The sequence below is a fragment of the Oncorhynchus masou genome, chromosome 32 (genome assembly GCF_036934945.1).
Source record: "Oncorhynchus masou masou isolate Uvic2021 chromosome 32, UVic_Omas_1.1, whole genome shotgun sequence".
In the NCBI taxonomy this organism is placed as follows: Eukaryota; Metazoa; Chordata; class Actinopteri; order Salmoniformes; family Salmonidae; genus Oncorhynchus; species Oncorhynchus masou.
Window position 1 is genome coordinate 68,923,215 of NC_088243.1, and position 22,600 is coordinate 68,945,814.

At 41.9% G+C, this 22,600-nt stretch overlaps 1 protein-coding gene across 1 annotated transcript; it reads right to left on the reverse strand.

Annotated features, from left to right (window-relative positions):
- Positions 1-1,978: 1,978 nt before the first annotated feature.
- LOC135527253 (annexin A5-like) lies at positions 1,979-19,170 on the reverse strand. Its single transcript, XM_064955852.1, has 12 exons — positions 19,147-19,170; positions 18,677-18,764; positions 16,964-17,058; positions 15,886-15,999; positions 10,314-10,404; positions 5,356-5,435; positions 4,981-5,031; positions 4,253-4,346; positions 4,047-4,142; positions 3,763-3,821; positions 3,501-3,623; positions 1,979-2,038 (listed from the first exon to the last, which is right to left on the reverse strand). Exons 1-12 carry the CDS (start codon positions 19,168-19,170, stop codon positions 1,979-1,981), a joined length of 975 nt encoding a protein of 324 aa, XP_064811924.1.
- Positions 19,171-22,600: the final 3,430 nt, after the last annotated feature.

The window sequence follows — 22,600 nt, forward strand, 5'->3', positions numbered from 1 at the left end:
AGTATACATTACAACCAAACTACAGTATACATTACAACCAAACTACAGTATACATTACAACCCAACTTCATGTTACAACCTAACTACAGTATACATTACAACCTCAGTACATGTTACAACCTAACTACAGTATACATTACAACCTAACTACAGTATACATTACAACCTCAGTACATGTTACAACCTAACTACAGTATACATTACAACCTAACCACAGTATACATTACAACCTAACTACAGTATACATTACAACCTCAGTACATGTTACAACCTAACTACAGTATACATTACAACCTAACTACAGTATACATTACAACCTAACTTCATGTTACAACCTAACTACAGTATACATTACAACCTAACTACAGTATACATTACAACCTCAGTACATGTTACAACCTAACTACAGTATACATTACAACCTAACTACAGTATACATTACAACCTAACTACAGTATACATTACAACCTAACTTCATGTTACAACCTAACTACAGTATACATTACAACCTAACTACAGTATACATTACAACCTAACTACAGTATACATTACAACCTAACTTCATGTTACAACCTAACTACAGTATACGTTACAACCTCAGTACATGTTACAACCTAACTATAGTATACATTACAACCTAACTTCATGTTACAACCTAACTACAGTATACGTTACAACCTCAGTACATGTTACAACCTAACTATAGTATGTTACAACCTCAGTACATGTTACAACCTAACTACATGTTTATAATATAAGTACAGTACACTTTACAACAGACCTACATGTTACAACCTGACTACAGTACATGTTACAACCTAACTACAGTACATGTTACAACCTGACTACAGTACATGTTACAACCTAACTACAGTACATGGTACAACAACATAACTACAATAGATGTTACAACCTAACTGCATGTTACAAACTAACTACAGTACATGTTACAACCTAACTACAGTACATGTTACAACAACATAACTACAATAGATGTTACAACCTAACTGCATGTTACAAACTAACTACAGTACATGTTACAACAACATAACTACAATAGATGTTACAACCTAACTACATGTTACAATATAAGTACTGTACATTTTACAACAGACCTAAATGTTACAACCTACCTACAGTACATGTTACAACCTAACTTCAGTAGATGTTACAACCTAACTATAGTACATGTTACAACATAACTACACTACATGTTACAACCTAACAACAGTACATGCTACAACTACTGTGGTGTCAATAGGGAAGTCCACTAGATATGAACTCCCTGCTTGTTTTGGCTGTTTCTCCCATCTAGTGTTAGAATATCAACATCACTAAAGACTCCACGGCCATTCGATTGGATGACCTGTAAACTACAGACTAAACTTGTCCTATTAGATATGACATGAGTTACTATGTCATGTAGATCTACTCATCTTAGAGGTGACTGATACCTTTATCAGCCCACTCCTATTGCAATTCACAACTTCATATGTTATTAATGAGTGAAACATAATAGTAGACATGAACCTTTTAATAATTGAACAGCAACTTTATACTTCGAACTCACAGACACATAAAGGCATTAATCAAGATAGAATAAGATAGCGTGTTGATTTAGGTAACAAAGAAAATAACAAAAACAAATGGATATAGCAATATTACTCACATTATTCTTTGAAATTAGACATGTTTACCAAAACAAAACATAGTTTGCTTCACATGACCATAAGAGTCAAATAAAGGAATATCTGAACAATATGGGAGAAAAGAGGGCACACAGTGTTGAGTTCAGTATCTGTTGAATGTGGACAATCAAGATACATAGCCAGTACAATGAAGTGGTAACTTAAGCCAATCGTCGAACAGAAGATCAAATCTAACGTTAATTAACTATAATTGACGGACAGAGTATCAGGTGTAGCTCATTGTGGCACCATCACGCATCATCATACAGTACCACATCATCAAAAAGTCCTCAGTCATTTCCTCCACAAAGATAGAGCAGGGCCTTTCCGTAGTCCCCTGTGGTGTCCTCCTGGGAAGAAGGAAACCAATAAACACAAACTGGCATTAAAGGTGTTGTCAGCACTACCAAGCAGATACTCAGACTATGGATTACATAGGTCTTGTATTACTCAGGTTGTACAGCTGATGTACAACACATCTGACAGATATTTGTGTGATACAACAGAGAGTTCGTCTGCAAAAAAAAAGGTTTACAAAACCATTGCGCAGTGTCTTCACAATGGCGGTGTAAACAAATATCTACATCAGTTGTACAAATGGATCGCCACACCGCACATTGTCAACCTGACGCAAGTCAGAGAGGAAGGCTGCTCATTACTACCAAGTCAGAGAGGAAGGCTGCTCATTACTACCAAGTCAGAGAGGAAGGCTGCTCATTACTACCAAGTCAGAGAGGAAGGCTGCTCATTACTACCAAGTCAGAGAGGAAGGCTGCTCATTACTACCAAGTCAGAGAGGAAGGCTGCTCATTACTACCAAGTCAGAGAGGAAGGCAGCTCATTACTACCAAGTCAGAGAGGAAGGCTGCTCATTACTACCAAGTCAGAGAGGAAGGCTGCTCATTACTACCAAGTCAGAGAGGAAGGCTGCTCATTACTACCAAGTCAGAGAGGAAGGCAGCTCATTACTACCAAGTCAGAGAGGAAGGCTGCTCATTACTACCAAGTCAGACAGCATGTTATGCTGAGTCATGAATAATACAGTGTTAGTAATGGATGATGTATGCTGTAGATGGCGGGGTTAGAAATAAGGATGCATGACAGGAGGTTGCATGTTTGTACTGGTCCTATCCATTTGGCACTACACCAGTCTCTAGTACGCCCTCATCATTCTGCCTATAGTGCGGAATCGTCATCTCCCATGTTAACAGGGCTGAAACCAGGTATTTTATTCTTCCTATCCAGATACCGATGAGCTAAAAACGTAGTAGGAGACTCAGGAGAGTAACAGCTTGTCACAATGGCCCACTTGCTAGAATATGTAGGGAGCAGCTGGAATAATTGAGGAATATTGGAATATTGAGGCAGCTGGAATAATAGACTTGTCACTCAGGTGATTTCCCAGTGTATTGGCTGCGACACAAATCTATCTAATGACTCTCTATCAGTGGAGGCTGCTGAGGGGAGGACGGCTCACATGGACACCATGTCTTTAATGTGGTTGATCCCACTCCATTGACTCCACTTCAGCAATTATTATGAGCGTAGTCCCCTCAGAAGCCTCCACTACTCTCTAGTGTCATTTGATAGGTGGTAGCTGAGTATAGAAGTAGATTATTAGGGTTAGTTGTTAGGGTTGAAGATGAGACTAGTGCACTGTACCTGGTTAGAGGAGAGACTAGTCCACTGTACCTGAAAACTAATCTATATGCAACCAGTTAGGGGAGAGACTAGACCATTGTGCCCGAATAGTTAAAAGGGAGACTAGCCTATTGTACCAGACTGGATAGAGAAGAGACTAGCCCACTGTACCTGGATGGTGGTGTAAAGAGAGGCCCCATACATCTTCTTAAAGCAGGCTCTGATGTCCAGCATGTCTGTCTCACCCCTGGACACCATGATTCTCATCAGAGTCTGGTCATCAGTGCCAGCACGCTAACAAAGAAACAATAGACATCACAATTACAAATACCTAAATCTAACCTCTTAAAGCCTTTTTGGAGACATGCGTTGGTAATTGAAACTTTCTGGTAAATCCTCCATGGGATGATAGATGACATCACAAAGACCATACCCTCATAGACCTGTAGAGGGACTCTGCAAAGTAGGCTGGGACACTCTTAGCACACTTCACTATGGAAAGGAAATATGACATTCCCAAATGATTAATTCATGTTTCAATTTAAAGCATTTATGGAATATGTACAAGATGTATTGACTGATAGGTGGTTTAAGTCTGACTTGTCAAAATGCAATACAGAAATGTCATTCTTTAATTGTGTTACATTTTAGTTTTGTATATTTTTTTTCTATTTTTTTTCTTTACTGTTGTTACTTGTCATCATTGTAGAGTCTTACCAACTGCCAGCATTAAGTTCTCCAGGTTTCCAGTAGTCGCGCCCTCAATGCTGTCCTCAATATCATTGCCAGACACCTTCTTGTAGGCGTCAAACACTTGCAATGAAAAACAAGATACATATGAGAATTTGATGTAATTTGATGTTATAATAAAAGTGCAGAAAGCAATTCTGTTTTAATGATTGAACGAAATGGCACACACACACCTAGTCGAAGGTGTTCATGGCTCCTATTGCCCAGGATGTTGATGAATTTCTCTTCGTCTGTGCCAACCTTCCCCTTGCCAGCAGCAATCAGTTCCTGAAACACACACGAGTACCCCACTGATAACAGTTTATTATAGCACACTGAGCAATGTTATTACAATTGTGGTATGCGGGTGTTTGCCTCAAATCCTGTCTTTGGTGTTCAGAATGTCTTATACTATCAACTGTTTAACACAACCTTCACTAGTTGCAGTATAACATAGCTTTATCAATGATCTATGAAGAAATGCAAATATTTTAGTTTAGTCACTGGTTTCACTGAATATGATAAGGCCATGCTCAATGAAGTGGATGTCAAAGGCAAGGGACCCTTCAGTGGAACTGTATTATATATGCATGTGTATAATCATTAAATGTACTGTTGCCTACAATGTTGATCCAAGTAAGAAAAGAAAAAACAAACAACATTTTTTTAGCTTTTAAGTCCATGGGATTTTCCATTCCAGGAAGAAAATGTACTAAATCCATTTTTAATATCAATCATTTATCAGCGAGCACTATGATACACTTGAAGCTTGCTTTGTCCTTTAGGCCTACTGTATGGTAATGGTTTGGAGCCATATCCTGAGCATGTTAACATTTGAGCACTGAAGACAAAATGTAATTATGTCTTATGCCCTATAGCGTAGCACTTAGCGATCATCCACCCACTCATTGGGTTCTGTTACCATTGCGTCTTTCTCAATCCTGTTGTCATCCACCCCTTCATCATTACTCCTCTACACAAAAGAACAGAGGAGCAAAGGGGAAGAAAAAGAACAGAGGGGAAAAGGTTAGTGCATCATGGGAGTAGAGTGATGTCTACCCTTCATGACCTAATCTTTGCTGAGTCCCTCTCAACCTGGCAACCTGGTGGGTTAAGTTACCAAGACCCAGAGGACAATGATATTCTTACTGTACGTACCCTTCCCTCCTCATTCCTTCTCACTCCATCCTCACCTTTCGTGAACCACCCATGACTTTATAAGGACATCACCAAAGCACTCCCATTATCAGAAAGGGAATACTGTATCTATCTTATCCCTCCTTCTCTCTTCGTTTACCTGCAGAAGCATTATTAGAAGCTTTTGGAAGTTGCCCGAGGTGTCACCGGTGATATCTTTCTCCAGCTTCCCACCGCACTCTGAGAAAGACGAGAAGAGGGAGAAGGGAAAGGCAGAAAATTGTTTACACTTATATCTGACAATGGTTGCTAATGGCAGCAATCGACCCAGATTGAACGTGCTCTGTTTAGCTGAAGGTCTCCGCCAGGGAGATTTGATTAGCTGGGTAACGGATGGATCCGCCTTCCCGGTGTCCATCTCAGATGGCCAGGGTGGCTCTAATCCTTGGCCTATTGTGCCATTAGCCTGGTTCAAATCTGTTTGTGTTGTGACAATGGCGTGACAATGACCATAGGAGGCAGCACAAACAGATCTGGGACCAGGCTGTTGTGCTAGACCGTTGCTGTGTCTATTGGCTGAAGATGCAGGACTAGGAACGTACTCTTGAAAATAGACTGGGTACTTGATGCAGTTGATATAGTGTTTATTTTAAGTTCTAGGGGTTGATCTGCAGTGAGGTGAACACATTTTGACGGGATGCCCTGCGGGAAGAATGTTTGATTGTACAGCTCTAAATTAAGAGGCATAGTTCAGAGTGAACAAATGTATGAAACTAGTCAGGGGTGAGCACAGAACTACCATTGGGTTACATTGGTGGTCAACAATGCATGGTAATCCTGTCTATCCTAGACCAAGGCCATATAACTTTCCTTCATCCTTCAATGCTATTGGTTTGAAGCAAGGTATCAGACTGCTCTCATAGCCCAGCGAGAGAAACATCTAGAATACGAATGAGCGCAACAAACAGACATTCAGATTCAAAGCAAGGTTCCACAATATGTGGAACCGGTGGCCATATTGCATTCAAATTAAAATCACATTTTATTGGTCACATACACATGGTTAGCAGATGCCATTGCGAGTGTAGCGAAATGCTTATGCTTCTAGATCCGACAGTGTCTAACAGGTAATATCTAACAGTTCCACAACAAAACCTATTATCTAATGAATTCCACAACAAAACCTAATACACACAATCTAGTAAAGGAATGGGATAATAATATATAAGTATAAAATATATGGATGAGCAGTGACAGAACGGCTAAGATGCAATAGATAGTAAAGAATAGATAGTGAAGGATACAGTATACAGTATATACATATGAGATGAGTAATGTGAGATATGTAAACATTATTAAAGTGGCATTATTAAAGTGACTAGTGTTCCATTTATTAAAGTGGCCAATGATATCAAATCTGTAGGTAGGCAGTCACCTCTCTGTGTTAGTGGTGGCTGTTTAACAATCTCATGGCCTTGAGATAGACGCTGTTTTTCAATCTCTCTGTCCCACCTTTGATGCACCTGTACTGACCTCCCCTTCAGAATAGAAGCGGGGTGAACAGGCAACGGCTTGGGTGTTTATTGTCCTTGATGATATTTTTTTGCCTTCCTGTGACACCGGGTGTTGTAGGTGTCCTGGAGAGCAGGTAGTTTGCCGCTGGTGATGTGTTGTGCAGACCACACCACCCTCTGGACAGTCTTGCGGTTGTGGGTGGTGTAGTTGCCGTGCCAAGCGGTGAAACAGCCCAACAGGATTCTCTCAATTGTGCACCTGTAAAGGTTAGTGAAGGTTTTCAGTGACAAGCCACATTTTTTCAGCATCCTGAGGTTGAAGAGGCGCTGTTGCACCTTCTTCACCACACTGTCTGTGTGGTGAAAACTTTCCACCTTCTCCACTGCTGTCCTGTCGATGTGGATAGTGGGGTGCTCCCATTGCTGTTTCCAGAAGTCCACAATCATCTCTTTTGTTTTGCTGACATTGAATGAGAGGTTATTTTCCTGACACCACACTCCGAGGGCCCTCACCTCCTCCCTGTAGGCTGTCTCATCGTTGTTGGTAATCAAGCCTACCACTGTACTGTAGTCTGCAAACTTAATGATTGAATTGGATGCGTGCATGGCCACGCAGTTGTGGGTGAACAGGGAGTACAGGAGGGGGCTGAGAACGCACCCTTGTGGGGCCCCAGTGTTGAATCCTACCTTCACCACTTGGGGGCGGCCAGTCAGGAAGTCCAGGACCCAGTTGCACAGGGCGGGGTCGAGTCCCAAGGTCTCAAGCTTAATGATGAGTTTGGAGGGTACTATGGTGTTGAATGTTGAGCTGATGGGATTGGGCAGTGTGCAGTGTGATGCGATTGCATCAGTGGTAAGCAAATTGAAGTGGGTTTAGGGTGACAGGTACGGTGAATGTGATATGATCATTGACTCGTCTCTCAAAGCACTTCATGATGACAGTGAGTGCTACAGGACGATAGTCATTTAGTTACATTAGCTTTCTTGGGAACAGGAACAATGGTTGAAGCGTCTTGAAGCATGTGGGGACAGCAGTCTGGGATAGGGATTGATTAATTATGTCCATAATCACACCAGCCAGCTGGTCTGCGCATGTTCCGGGGACGCGGCTAGGGATGCTGCATGGGCAGGCAGCCTTGCGAGCGTTAACACGTTTAAATGTTTTACTCACGTCAGCCATGGAGAAGGAAAGCCCACAGTCTTTGGTAGCGGGCCGCGTCAGTGGCACTGTATTGTCCTCAAAGAGCACAAAGAAGCAAGACGTCGATGTCCGCGACGGGGCTGGTTTTCTTTTTGTAATCCGGGATTGTTTGTAGACCCTACCACATTCGTCTCATGTTTGAGCCTTTGTATTGCGACTCCACTTTGACTCTATACTGACGCTTTGCTTGTTTGCCTTACGGAGAGAATAACTACACTGTTTGTATTCGGCCATGTTTCCAGTCGCCTTGCCATGATTAAATGCGGTGGTACGTGCATTCAGTTTTGCGCGCATGCTGGCATCAATCCACGGTTTCCTGGTTCGGGAAAGTTTTAATTGTCACAGTGGTTACAACATATCCTATACTCTTCCTTATAAACTCGCTCACCGAGTCAGCGAATACGTCAATTGTTATTGTCTGAGGCTACCCGGAACATATCCCAGTCCACGTGATCCAAGCAATCGTGAATCGTGGAATCCGATTGGTCAGACCAGTGTTGGATAGACCTAAGCACGGGCACTTCCTGTTTTAGTTTCTGCCTATAGAAGGGGAGCAACAAGATGGAGTCATGGTCAGATTTTCCAAAAGGAGGGTGGGGGCGGGCCTTGTATCCATAGCGGACGTTAGAGTAGCAATGGTTGAGCGTATTACTCGCTCGTGTACTACAAACGGTATGCTGTTAGAATTTAGGTAGCCTTGTTCTCAAATTAGCTTTGTTAAAATCCCCAGCTACAATAAATGCAGCCTCGGGGTATATGGTTTCCAATTTGAATAAAGTCCAGTGAAGTTCCTTGATGGCTGTCTTGGTATCCGCTTGCGGAGGAATATACAAGGCTGTGACGATATCTGAAGAGAGTTTTCTTGGAAGATAATACGGTTGGCATTTGATTGTACGGAATTCTAGGTCAGGTGAACAAAAGGATTTGTGTTATTGTATGCTGTTACAATTACACTTTGAGTTGTTAATCATGAAACATACGCCCCCGCACCTGGAGTCAGTTCAAATGCACAGGGAGGTGTAGACAAAGGATCCGCTTTGGGAAAGTCATATTCCTGGTCATAGTGCTGTTTGTGCTGGTAAGTTGACGTCTCTCTGATATCCAATAGTTCTTCCCGGCTGTATGTAATAACACTTAAGGTTTTCTGGGATAACAATATAAGAAATAATACATAAAAAAACAAATACTGCACAGTTTCCTAAGGACTAGAAGCAAAGCTGCCATCTCCATCTGCACAATCTTGCTATTCGCCGAGCCAATCTGCATTCTGAGAGTCTACCTGTCACCGCTTTAGCTCTAGGCAAGGCACCTATCCAGCATTTGAAAGTAGAAGCAGGAGGATATCCAGGTTATGGAGATTGGATGTAACATGTGGAATGTGGAATTTTATTTGATGGACTGTGAAAAAAAGGGAATGCAGGAGTGAGAGGAGGTCTGGTCTCGGGCACACTCGTTCATCCGCTCTGGCTCGCTCACCTTCAAAAGAATCCATAAGTTCCCGAAGGCAGTTTTTCCGAGCGGATCCGAAGCCACCTGTGCTCCATCGTGAATCATCAACGACAGGTGAGTTGGATACTCCTGAGCCTATGCAATTGGGAAGAACTAGGTTATCGGTTGGGGAAAGCTCACGGAGGCTGAGTTCAAACTGTTGTCTGTACTGTGGAGGGGTAGGACATTATATAGCTACCTGCCCTGTTAGGAAACCCTTGTCTCTAGTGGGTACAAGTACTCTGGTGAGCCAGACTGGGAGTTGCTTAATTCCCATCACCCACACAACTTTTTTTTGTGCTTTTGCTGTGGGGAGACCAATCTAAGTCTTTCCGAGTGCTCATTGACTCTGGGGATGATGAAAGTTTTATGGATGCTACTATTGTTTTCTGAGCTTGGTATTCCCACTCAGCCTCTCACGGTTCCCATGGATGCTAGGGTACTGGACGGCTGCTCAATAGGTAGAGTCACCCATAGTACTGTGCTCGTTCATATACGGGTTTCAGGTAACCACAGTGAGACCACACAGTTCCTCCTCATTGCATCTCCCCATGTTCTGGTTGTCTTGGGATGTTCATGGCTCCAAAAACACAACCCTGTTATTGACTGGACCACAAGCTCCATCCTGGGTTGGAGCCCATTTTGCCATTCCCACTGTCTTCAACTGCACAGCCTTGCCCGAGATGTCTTCCTTGGGATGTTAGCAAGGCTTTGGATATTTCTGCCATTCCTACTGAATACCATGACCTCCACACCACACCACAACCCAAAAATGAGAAATTCCCTTGACTTTTAAAACCCAATCAGTTTTCCACATAGATTTTTCTGTTGAAATGATATGGAAGCAATGTTGATTCAACCAGTTTTTGCCCAGTGGGATATGTTATGAATGTGTCGTGACATTTAACCTCTTACCTTTCTTGTAGACTTTGACAATGTCTTTAATCTGAGCGCAGGTCCTAGACGCTAGGATCTCAATCAGCACGTCGTCATCCGTCCCCACCCCCTAGGGAACAACAATCAGAGACCCTCAGACAAGCCCACTCAATACCTGGCTGGCCATTCTGTAACAACCAGTGAGTATATGTGGACATGAAACAGTCTGAATGATTCAAAAAGACAAGCCTGTACCTGATGTATGCTGCTCCACCTACTCGATTAGTGCACTACTCACCCTATATACACTACCTTTCAAAGGTTTGGGGTCACTTACACATTTCCTTGTTTTTGAAAGAAAATAAAACATTCTGTCCATTAATAAAATAACATCAAATTGATCAGAAATACAGTGTAGATGTTGTTAATGTTGTAAATGACTATTGTAGCTGGAAACGGCCAATTTTTTAAAATGGAATATCTACACGCAGAGTACAGAGGTCCATTACCAGCAACCATCACTCCTGTGTTCTAATGGCACGTTGTGTTAGCTAATCCAAGTTTCTCATTTTAAAAAGCTGAAAACCATTGTACTGATTAAAGAAGCTGTAAAACTGGCCTTCTTTAGACTAGTTGTGTATCTGGAGCATCAGCAGTTGTGGGTTCGATTACAGGCTCAAAATGGCCAGAAACAAAGTACTTTCTTCTGAAACTCATCAGTCTACTCTTGTTCTGAGAAATGAAGGCTATTACATGTGAGAAATTGTACAATGCTGTGAACTGCTCCCTTCACAGAACAGCGCAAACTGGCAAACCGGGATGCTGGCCATCTAGGCAGAGGGGCAAAGAAAAACCATATCTCAGACTGGCCAATAAAAATAAAAGATTAAGATGGGCAAAATATCACTGACTGAACAGAGGAACTCTGCCTAGAAGGCCAGCATCCCGGAGACGTCTCTTCATTGTTCACGTTGAGACTGGTGTTTTGTGGGTACTATTTAAAGAAGCTGCCAGTTGAGGACTTGTGAGGCGTCTGTTTCTCAAACTAGACACTCTTATGTACTTGTCCTCTTGCTCAGTTGTGCACCTTGGTCTCCCACTCCTCTTTCTAGTCTGGTTAGTGCCAGTTTGCGCTGTTCTGTGAAGGGAGTAGTACACAGTGTTGTACAAGATCTTCAGTTTCTGACCTTACAAAAACAGCCCTTATGTAGCTGTGAGAAAGCCACTAACATACACATACATGCTTTTGCCCTACACTGAAACAAATAAAGGTTCTTAAATGGTTCTCCCTCAGCTCTTAAGGTTCCTTGGAGAACTCTTGCCCGATAAAGAACCTTTGAGTTCTTGTGGGGTTCTTGATGTGGCATCTACGGTTCTTAAGAATTCTAAAAGGTTCTTGAAACGTATGGAAGCCTGCAGATGTGTCCTTTTCATAGCACACATCAAATTGGCCAGTGTTAACTAGTGTTGATTGTTAAGTGTAACATTTCTAGTGTTGATTCAATAGTTAACCCTCCTGCTGTGTTCCGGTCGAAGTTTTCTCTCTGAAAAATGTAGTTAATTTAATCTGAGTGTCATAAGGTTCCATGACTTTGTCCACACAGGGCATCTGAACATACAAAATACATTTAGATGATTTTCATTACATTTTGGGTGTTTTATTTAACTTTTGTACACCTGTGGTGTTCCCGGTCAACAAAATGTAATTAGAAATGAATGGGTGAGACTACAATTTGTGTCTAAAATTGTGTTCAGGCACATGCCCATTCATCAGATGGACACACTTCCTCTCCCAGACCCCACATGAATGTGTGTTTGAGCACACACACACACACCTCACTCCCCTTCTTGGTATCCATGGAAACCCCCATGGGAACCTTTCCCCAATAGAATCTTTCCCCCACGGGAACCACACCTGTTGGCATTCTCACAGACAATCGCAACATTGTTTCAATAATATATGGATCTTTTCTCGCATCTCTAGTATATACAACCTTTTTAAGGCCTTGCTCACAATTCATTCTGTGGAAGCACAATGACCAAACGAAATATACTGTATGTGAGGCTCTTGATCATATCTTTGATCATGACACTGGTAAGGAGGAGAGAGTCCTTGTTAAGCTTTGACGCAAAGTAGTTTGTGATAAATAGCACAATATGTTTCATCTGAATTTTTGTTTTTTGAGTCAATATAATCCATACATCATGCATCTTCTTTTTTTACCCAAAAACGAGTTGTATGAGCTCATAAATAGCAATTGTAATGTTCACAAGAACTTTAGTTGATTAAAACATCTTACACAACATTAGGTGATAGTATATATATTATTATGGATTTAAAATCAGCTATAACCGGGCGGTCATTTTGCAGCTCCTCTCCTGGCCCTAACCCGCATGTCCCAGACCTGTTTTGGCTGGACCCCTGAGGCTGACAAGGCATGCATGGAGCTCAAGGGACGTTTCACCTCCAGACGCATCCTCGTTCCTCCTGATCCTACTCGTCCCTTCGTTGTAGAGGTGGACACCTCGTACACCGGAGCAGGGGCGGTCCTTTCATACCGGAACGAGGGGGACAAGATAATGCACCCATGTGCCTTTCTTTCCAAGCGGTTCTCGACAGCAGAACGCAAATGTGATGTAGGCAACCGGGAGCTCTTGGCAGTCAAGTGGGTCCTTGAGGGGTGGAGACGCTGGTTAGAGAGGGTATATCATCCTTTCGTGATATGGATGGAACATAAGAACTTGGTCTCCATTCAAGAATCCAGGAGGTTGAACGCTCACCAGGCTAGGTGGACTCTGTTTTTTAACAGGTTCAACTTCAACTATCGCCCAAGATCCAAGAATCAGAAAGCAGATGCCCTGTCCGGCCAACACAATGTCTCTAATGAGGAGAGGGACTCAAAGCCCATCATCCCCAGCTCCCGCATTGTGGCTCCCGTGTTATGGAGTATAGGGACCACGGTATGACAAGCCCAGACCCGAGAACCTGAGCTCGGCGGGGGTCCCACCAACAGACTTTATGTTCCACAATCAGCCCGTTCTCAAGCGCTACAATGGGGACACTCCTCTAAATTAACTGGGCATCCAGGGGTTAATCGGACACTAGAGTTCCTGAGGCAGAAATTCTGGTGGCCCAACACGATTGAGGATGTGAGATCCTTTGTTGCGGCCTGTTCCACCTGTGCCCAATGCAAGTCCTCACGACAGAGACCTGCTGGGTTGCTCCAACCTATGCCCATACACAGACGGCCCTGATCCCACCTGTCCGTAGACTTAATCACAGGGTTACCTCCATCCCAAGGGCTTACCACTATCCTGGTGGTCGTGATCGGTTCTCCAAGGCAGCCCATTTCATTGTCTACCCAAGTTGCCCGAAGGAGACAGCTGATCTCATGATTTCGACTACACAGACTTCCCCAGGACATTGTCTCGGATTGTGGGCCCAGTTCGTTGCACAGTATTGGAAAGCCTTTTGCTCACTGTTGGGGGTGTCGGTGAATCTCTCCTCGAGGTTCCACCCACAGTCAAATGGACAAATGGAGAGGGCCAACCAGGAGCTGGAGAAGTTCCTCCACTGTTTCGTCCACCAAGGCCAGCAACTGGAGCAAGTTCCACGTCTGGGCGGAGTATGCTCACAACACAGTGCCAAACTCGTCCAATGGACTGTCACCATACCCCCTCCACCCCCCTGCTTCCTGAACAACAGGCCGAAGTGGCGGTGCCATCAGTAAAGGCGTTCATTTGACAACGTCGCTGCACCTGGATCAGAGCGCAATCCTCCTTGCTCCGCTCATCTGCCCGACACCAACACCAGGCAAACCGGCACCAAAGGCCTCTTCGGCTTCTCCAACCGGGTCAACGAGTGTGGCTGTCCACCTTCGCGGAAGCTCGCTCCACGCTACATTGGACCATTCAAGATCCTGAGTCGTATCAACCCGGTCACCTATCGTCTCCGGCTTCCCAAGTCCATGAGTGTCTGTCCATCCTTCCATGTCTCCTATCTCAAGCTGGTAAGGACCAGTCCCTTCTCTCCCCCACACCTGCCCCTCTGCTCCCTCAACTTGTCGATGGTCGTCCGGCCTACACTGTCCGGCATCTGTTGGAGGCTCGTCGGGTCCGAGGCACCCTGCAGTACCTGGTGGACTGGGAGGACTACAGCCCAAGGAACAGGCGTGGGTGCCTGCCCGGGACATCCTGGATCCGGTACCTGTTCGGGACTTGAACCAACTACATGGTGGTCGCCCTGGCTCCGCGGCTGGGGCCGCTCCTAGAAGGTGGGGTACTGTCATGGTTCCACCTATCACCAGAGGGCGGCAGAGACCGTCCTAGAGATATTAACGACGCTCAAGTGTGTCCTATTTACTCATTATGATTTCCCTGTTAAAATAGATGTGTTTTCTGTTGTCCTTTGCTGAAGCTTGAATGATGTGCCATGTGCCTTTGTCACCTGAGTGAGTTTTCAAGACTTAGTGTTTGTTGTTTTCCCAGTGTTACTATGATCCTTCCGTTACCGTTTCTCAGTAAAGTGTTATGTTTATCCTTAACCGCTGATTCCTCATCTGGTCTCTTCTCTGCACCTGGGTCCAACCTCACCATGTCACATATTGCCCATAATAACAAGCCCCAGAGTGTACCTCTAGGGCTTGTTTTATGGGCAATTATATGTGTGCAACGTATGGATATAAATATTCATGTAATATACAGACCTGGCATGTGTAAAGCCGATGTCACACAAACCAACTTGGACAATATTGATAATATAATATATCCCATTTAGCAGACGCTTTTGTCCAAAGCGACTTACAAGTCGGCTGGGGCCACTACTTTTTTACATATGGGTGGCCCCAGCGGGAATCGAACCCACGAACGCTTGGCGTTGCAAGCGCCATGCTCTACCGACTGAGCCACACAGGACCGATGAAACAAGTAAGTGTGTGTGTTTAATTGCCTCTCAAGTAGCTGCATTAAGGTGTGTGTGTTTAAATGCCTCTGAAGTGTTTCATTAGTCCATTGTTGATATAGTTCCAAAATGTTTTGCATGTCAGCAAGTTGTCAAGATATACAGATGTAACTTTTTTATGTAAAATGCATCATATCAGCATTATTTCTGTATTTCGAATGTTATATATCTTGAAAACTTGACCACTGATATGTAAAACATTTTGGGACTATATCAACAATAGACTAATGAAAGAAATACCAAAATATTGTTTTGGGGTGGGGTTTTCCTTTAACCCCTGACCCTGCCAAAACCTAGCAGTACCATAGTACTCAATCAGTCTTGGACAAACCTAACAGGGCTACATGGAAGATGAAAAACATGGCCACACATATTACACTTCATTAGTGTAGCCTATAATGGACTGGCTTTCTGCAGGGAAAGAAGAACATATTTCAGGAGAGCTAGGTTTAAGACCATTAACTGATGGAGCATGTTAATGTTCACCTGAAATAATCTAGACACATGACCAATATCCTGCACATACTGTACCTGATGGTACAATAAACTGTACTTTACCTTCATTCTATGTAGACTCACGTTTGTCTGCACAATACATGGCTTATTATTGGAGCCATAACCAAACATAGACTCTACATTGCTGTACTTTACCTTGAGTGCTTTATGGAGTTGAGAGGCGTCATAGGAAATGGGAGGCGTCATCAACGCCACAACGAGCGTCTCGAACAAGCCTCCCAACTCCGACTTTAAAGCACTCACAAGATCCTGTGGAAAAATAAAGTCAATATTAAGATAACTTAGACAATGGAAGAAGTGCTTGCTTTAGACAAATAGAGCCAAAATCTCTTACTCAATCAATACATTTGAATTCTTCACAAGATCCTGAGGATATAATAGTCTATAATTCTTTAACTTTGAAAAATGGAATAAGTGTTTGATTTGGACCTTTAAAAAAAAATATATATATATATATATATATTTAAGCTGAATTCCTTACCTCAATCAATTTATTAAAATTATAAAAATTTTGTATGATTAATATTCTGTGTTTGTTTAAAGTAAAATGAGAACACAAAGAATAACAGAGCAGAAATCCTTACCTCAATCAATGCATTTGAATGAATAACGGGTGTTTTGATAACATGCACATAGAAGTGTAAAACGCTTGGTTTATGAGTGAGAGTTCAATTTATTAGTATTGACAATAAAAATCATGAGTTGAGTCATTCCTAATACATACAGTATACTGGAGAGAGAGTGAGAGTTATCAGACACCCTGATAACTACATTTATTGTTGGCTTTTCTCTTATGCTAAGCCACCAGACAATTCAACACATTACTCACAGAAGTGTACATTGGAATGGATTTTTATTTGCCATTTATCATAGATTTGGGTATTTTTGAAGTGCCGATCTGAACAGGCAGAGGCCAGAGAAAGAGAGTGCGAGAGAGAGGGGTGGATGAATAAAGAACCATTTGAAAGTGAGTCTGACAAGGAGAAAGAGGGGGAGGAGGGATATGTGTGGATGGAGAGATTGTGGTTGGGTAGGTAGGTGGGTTGCAGGTAAAGCAACTTATGGCATGTGTGGGTGGATAATATTTCAGAACTCTCATGAGGGCCTATACTGTAGGTATTGGACAGATGCTGTTCATTACGGATAAGTTACAAACCTCTCCCAGTCCCATGACCTGTAGGCTTCAATCAGACCTGTAAGCTTCCTGTCTCACCTTTCCGTGGGCCTTCTTGTACTCCACCTTAATTTCCTGCCTTTGATTGTTGCTGCGCGATGCCAAGAGCATGAGAATGGTGTCCTCATAAGTGCCTGTCAAACATGATGACAAACTTACAGTAATTCATCTTAAATCAGTGACTTGAGAACATGTCTTGATCATGAATTGCAGAACTCGTTAAAACTAAGCCACCCCTACCAGTTTGGAATAACTAGTTAGTTACCACATTGTTTATTTATAATGGTGTAGTGAACCAAGTAAAGAAATTCAGTTTGTGTTTACAACAATAAAGGGATGATTCACCCCAAAATCTACATTTATCAGTGATTTCCATGCCCTATGTTGAGCTGAGTCTATATTCCATAAAGATAGTTTGGTCATTGTGGTTTGAAAGGCAACAACAAACATGGACAAACTATGTTGGCCTGGACCACGCTATATGTATTCAAGGAAATCTACAGGCCTCAATTAGATTAGCACCATGTAATTTCATCTGGAGGATGAACCGTCCCTTTAATGAGCACTAGATCAACATATAGACCTATTCTCACCAGGGAAATGATGAGACAAATGGACCAACACACAAACAATCAATACCAATACTTTTAAAAGGCATCAAAACCTCTGGGATACAGCAAAATAATATCAGGGCTGAGACAATTCACGGCATTTCCTGGGCAACGTTGAAATAGATTTGTTATCCAGACTTAATTATGCCATAAAGCAAGTCACCGCTTATAATGTTATCTGGTTAAAAGATCAGAGTTCAGATTGATTTTGAGCTCCAACTATAAGTTAAGCTATAATTCACAGATATGCCTCCATTTTACGATCATCTTCCCGTTTACTTCCTCTGTACAACATTGTGTCTTTTGGGTTCAAGGCCATCGAATGAATCACAACACTGGGACAATTGGTTTAAACCAATGACATATGGAGGAAATTGTCATTATGGTGGTCATTACAGATGTAAGATCTTAATTTGATTACTATTTTGTTGAGATTTGTCCTGCAAGGCAGAACATTAAAACTTGTAGTGTATTTTTTTATGTTCTAAAGTCTAATTTCCAGACTTGATTTGCCCTAAATAAAAATGTATTGACCTCTAAAAAAAGGGCCATTAATTATAATCCACATAATAATTCACATTTCCTGTTGCTGCAGGATTATTAACCTGCTGTAGCAAACTGGCTCAAATTAAGATCCTACAATATATCTATATGTACTGCTGTGATGAATTCCAGGACATTTCAGAGGGAAATAAAGTTGAAAGGCAGAGTAAGAAGTTCCATAAAAACATACCATTACAGTGGCATTATGCCTCGGGAATTGTAGGGGGAAATAAAGTAGTGTATAATATATTTAAGTACAGGTCGTTATAGTAGCAGCCTGACACTTTGCACAGCTAATTACATTTTCTATGCAAAAAATGTGTAATTAAGGAATAAATACTCTGTAAATACAGCTTAATACAAAAATGTTTACAGTATAAATACATATTCCACTGCAGTTTCTCTGGTAGAGTTTATATCTGTGGCTCAGTTGGAAAGAGGGTGGAGATAGAAACCCCAGGTTTATGAGTTCAATTCCCTTTGGGGCCACATACTAATATGTTTACTCTCACTGTACTGTAAAATGCTTTAAAAAGTGTCTGCTTTTTAGGCTTATGCTGTATTTTTATATTTATAACTTTAAGTGCATCTAACTTACCTATGCCTTTCATGGCCTTGTGTAAGAGCTCAGCATCCTGCTTGGCATTGCAGTTGACAAAGTCTTTCACACTGCCTCTGTAGGAAGCCTGTGGGAAATTAATAACAAATTATGGTCAGTGGGAACAGGATAGATAGCCTGCATTTCCTAAAAATGTGTCATTATGGGACAGACATGGGAGAAAATGTTTTGCACAATCAAATTATAATCTAGCTAGCAAGTTTGGTTGCAGAGGTGAAATCTTGGCATCAGAAGGGTGATTATATTGGGATGTTGTGCAGCTCTGTCTCCATGCTATCCTCTTCTGTGAAACTGAAACTTTTTCAGAAGGTTCTTCTCAAGATGAGAAGTTCTTCATAGACACTGTACTTTAATCAGTCCCTCCCAGATGGTTAGGCTACTGTAATGTAATCTGTGTTCATACATGTTAGCAATCCATGCTTCGCAGAAGTAAACACATACAAACTCACTTTGATAGCACTAGCCTGTGTCATGGCGAGTCATAGTTCTCTAAATTCTCCTTGGTTTCATCACTGAGGAAAATATAATTTGAGGAGAAAAGCAATATAACATCTCTTTCAACCTCTGACTCAGTCGGATGTCAGCACAGGTGTGAGATTTGAAAATTATCTTCCCCTCTCTTCAGCAAAGCTCTGTCCCCACAATTTGCTTTGTTGTGCATTCCTTTGTCTAAGTACCAAGAGTATACTGGTATGTGCTGATCGAAAAAACACACCATTTGAATCAACTGAACGTTCAATTCTGCTACATAGACCCTGGTTCGATTCCAGGCTGCATCACAACCTGTCGTGATTGGGAGTCTCATAGGGTGGTGTACAATTGGCCCAGCATCATCCGGGTAAGGGTTTGGCCGGAGTAGGCCATCATTATAAATAATAATTTGTTCTTAACAAACTTGCCTAGTTAAAGAAAACATTTTGAGAAGGCTGCTGGTTAGCAAATGTTAACAATTGTCCTTTGCTGTAGCTTTACAGTTCAAATGAAAGGCTATTAGCACTAGGTGTTCAATTCTTCTACTATGTTTAATCATTAAAGATGTTGATATAAGGGAGCAACTGGATTTACAAGTCGGTGGGTGAATAGATAGAGAGGGGTGAAGACTACTTTAGTGGAAGTTGGTGACTTCAAATTTGAGGAGGATGATGGATTCATATTATTTTGAAGAAATGAACGCTAATGGGAAGACAATCTTCATTTGATTATGATCTGAGGCAATGTCCCATAGATGCGGTAAAGAGGTCAATGGAACTCGACCAAAACAATGGAAATGCCATGGAAACAGATTTAGGCTATTGTTTATTTGTGTATTTCACACTATGTTGAGGTAAAAATTGGAGTGTAATGCTTGTATGGATGTCAACCAATACATGTTAATTTCCTCATCACCAATCAACTGCATTACAGTTAAAAATGACTTTTACTACCACCACCGATTTCTCTATGCTAGCTATGCTACCATCTTATATGAATGGGAGTTAGCATTTAGAAGTCACTTCTTCTAAACCTGAAAAGGGACTACTTCTAAATGTTATGAGCTAAATGTATCCAAATCGGACTTTAGTAACCACACTGGGCCTGTTATAATACATCAATCATGGCGTATTTGACAAATATCCACTTTGTTAGATCAGATTTGTTGAATGTGCACCAATCCTGCATCCTTCTTCTATTCCCCACGGTCTGCATTCTAGTGACCTCTTTACTGCATCTTATGCATCTACACTCAAGTTCACATGGGTCATAATGACCTCAAAGGTTTGAGAAAGGATGAATTAAATTACATTTGTAGAATTGCCAGAAGAAGAGACACGTTGACTGACTACTGTCCTAAGTATTAAAAAAAAGATCTTCCTTAACTTCATTCAAGTAATAATACAAAGAATCAGTGATTCATGTATAACTCAATGCATCTGCTATTTGTATTTACAGCTGACCCCTCCTGTTCCTTGATTAAGAGATGATGACTACTCCACTCTACTACCAGTGTCAACTGTCTTCTGACTTGATAGGCTATCTGCACAAACAGTAATCAACCAATGCAAATAGGCCTATGGGACAATCCACTGCTTGATTGATTGCATTTGGCTGTATTTACTCAACGGCTGAAACCAATTACGAGTCACACCAACCAAAAGAGACCATGTCTGTCTGTCTGATTTATTTCAAGTTTCCGACACAGTGTTTGGAGTCCTTTTACATTTATGTATAGGGATTGGACTGAGGGTGGACATTAATATTCTGAGCTAGAGCCCCATCAGTTAACATAGTCTACCTGACTACTTAGGGGTTTTCAAGTTAGGTCTCCCCCGATGAAACCCTGTTCTAGGTGGGTGGGGTTAGACCCACCCTATTCATGTTACCATGCTTATGGTATTACAACACTATGCAAATTAACCACTATTATATGTATGTGGACCTCTGTCTTTTTAATCATCTAATCAAATAGTTAGAAATATTCATAACGAGCTGAAGAAGACCTCTACAATCAAATCAAAGAAGTGAACTGGATGAACAAGTTAATACTTGATGCCACAGCAGGGAAGCTGTTTGCTGTCATATTGCACTTTTAATTAAGAACCCTGGCCAGTACATTATGTAGCTAGCTACTGAAGAACCCTGGCCAGTACATTATGTAGCTAGCTACTGAAGACCTACTGAAGACCCCTTGCCAGTGCTGTCACTAGACACTGAAGAACCCTGGCCAGTACATTACGTAGCTAGCTACTGAAGAGATACTGAAGACCCCTTGCCAGTACGGTCACTAGCTACTGAAGAACCCTGGCCAGTACATTACGTAGCTAGATACTGAAGAGCTACTGAAGACCCCTTGCCAGTACGGTCACTAGCTACTGAAGAACCCTGGCCAGTACATTACGTAGCTAGCTACTGAAGAACCCTGTCCAAAAGTGGCCTTCATGTAGCTACTGAAGAACCCTGGCCAGTACATTATGTAGATAGCTACTGGAGAACCCTGGCCAGTACATTATATAGCAAGCTACTGAAGAACCCTGGCCAGTACATTATGTAGCTAGCTACTGAAGATCCCTGACTAGTACATTACATAGCTAGCTACTGAAGAACCCTGTCCAAAAGTGGCATACATGTAGCTACTGAGGAACCCTGGCCAAAAGTGGCCATCAGTACATTATCTAGCTACTGGAGAACCCAGGCAATAAGTAGCCATCGTTACCACAAGAGGTTGGTGTTCTTTAATTGTGGAGGACGGGCTCGTGGTAATGGTATCAAATACATTAAACACATGGTTTGATGCCATTCTATTTGCTCCGTTCCAGTTATTATTATGAGCCGTCCTCCCCTCAGCAGCCTCCACTGATCGATACATTATGTAGCTACTGGAGAAACCTGGCCAATTATGTAGCTAATGAAGAACGCTGGCCAAAAGTGGCCATTGGTACATTAGGTAGCTACTGAAGAACCCTGGCCAAAAGTGGCCATCATTGGATAATGATCCCAAGTCAACCTGAACTTGTGAGGTCCATTTGACTGATGTATTTGCAATACTTTGAACTAACACAGCAGTAAGCAAACAAAAACACTTACCATGAGATATAACTTGTTGATGAGACTAAGTAGAATTGGTCAAATCTGAAAAAGCAATTGTGTAAGCATAACAGGTTGTTAAATCATCATGGACACAAATGTCCACCTACAGATGTTCTTCAAATTTTGTAGAAAAACATGGTAATTCATAAGTAAAATAAATTGAGCATAGGATATCAAATACAATTTTTTAAATATTAAATATAATAATGATTTTCTGTCTTGTCTCATATAATTCACAAAAACATTGCAATATGAATAGAAAAAAACGGTATCTTACCAAAGATGTCTTGTTTTCTGAACTCTAAGAATGGACAGTGCTGTAAAGATACCGTGGGCTAT

Coding starts and splice junctions, on each gene's coding strand:
- LOC135527253 (XM_064955852.1), bottom strand. CDS start 19,170: ATGACACAGGCTAGTGCTATCAAA. Junction 18,765..19,146: donor CACAGGCTAGTGCTATCAAA/GTGAGTTTGTAT, acceptor AATTTCCCACAG/GCTTCCTACAGAGGCAGTGT. Junction 10,405..15,885: donor AACTCCATAAAGCACTCAAG/GTAAAGTACAGC, acceptor GTTGTTCCCTAG/GGGGTGGGGACGGATGACGA.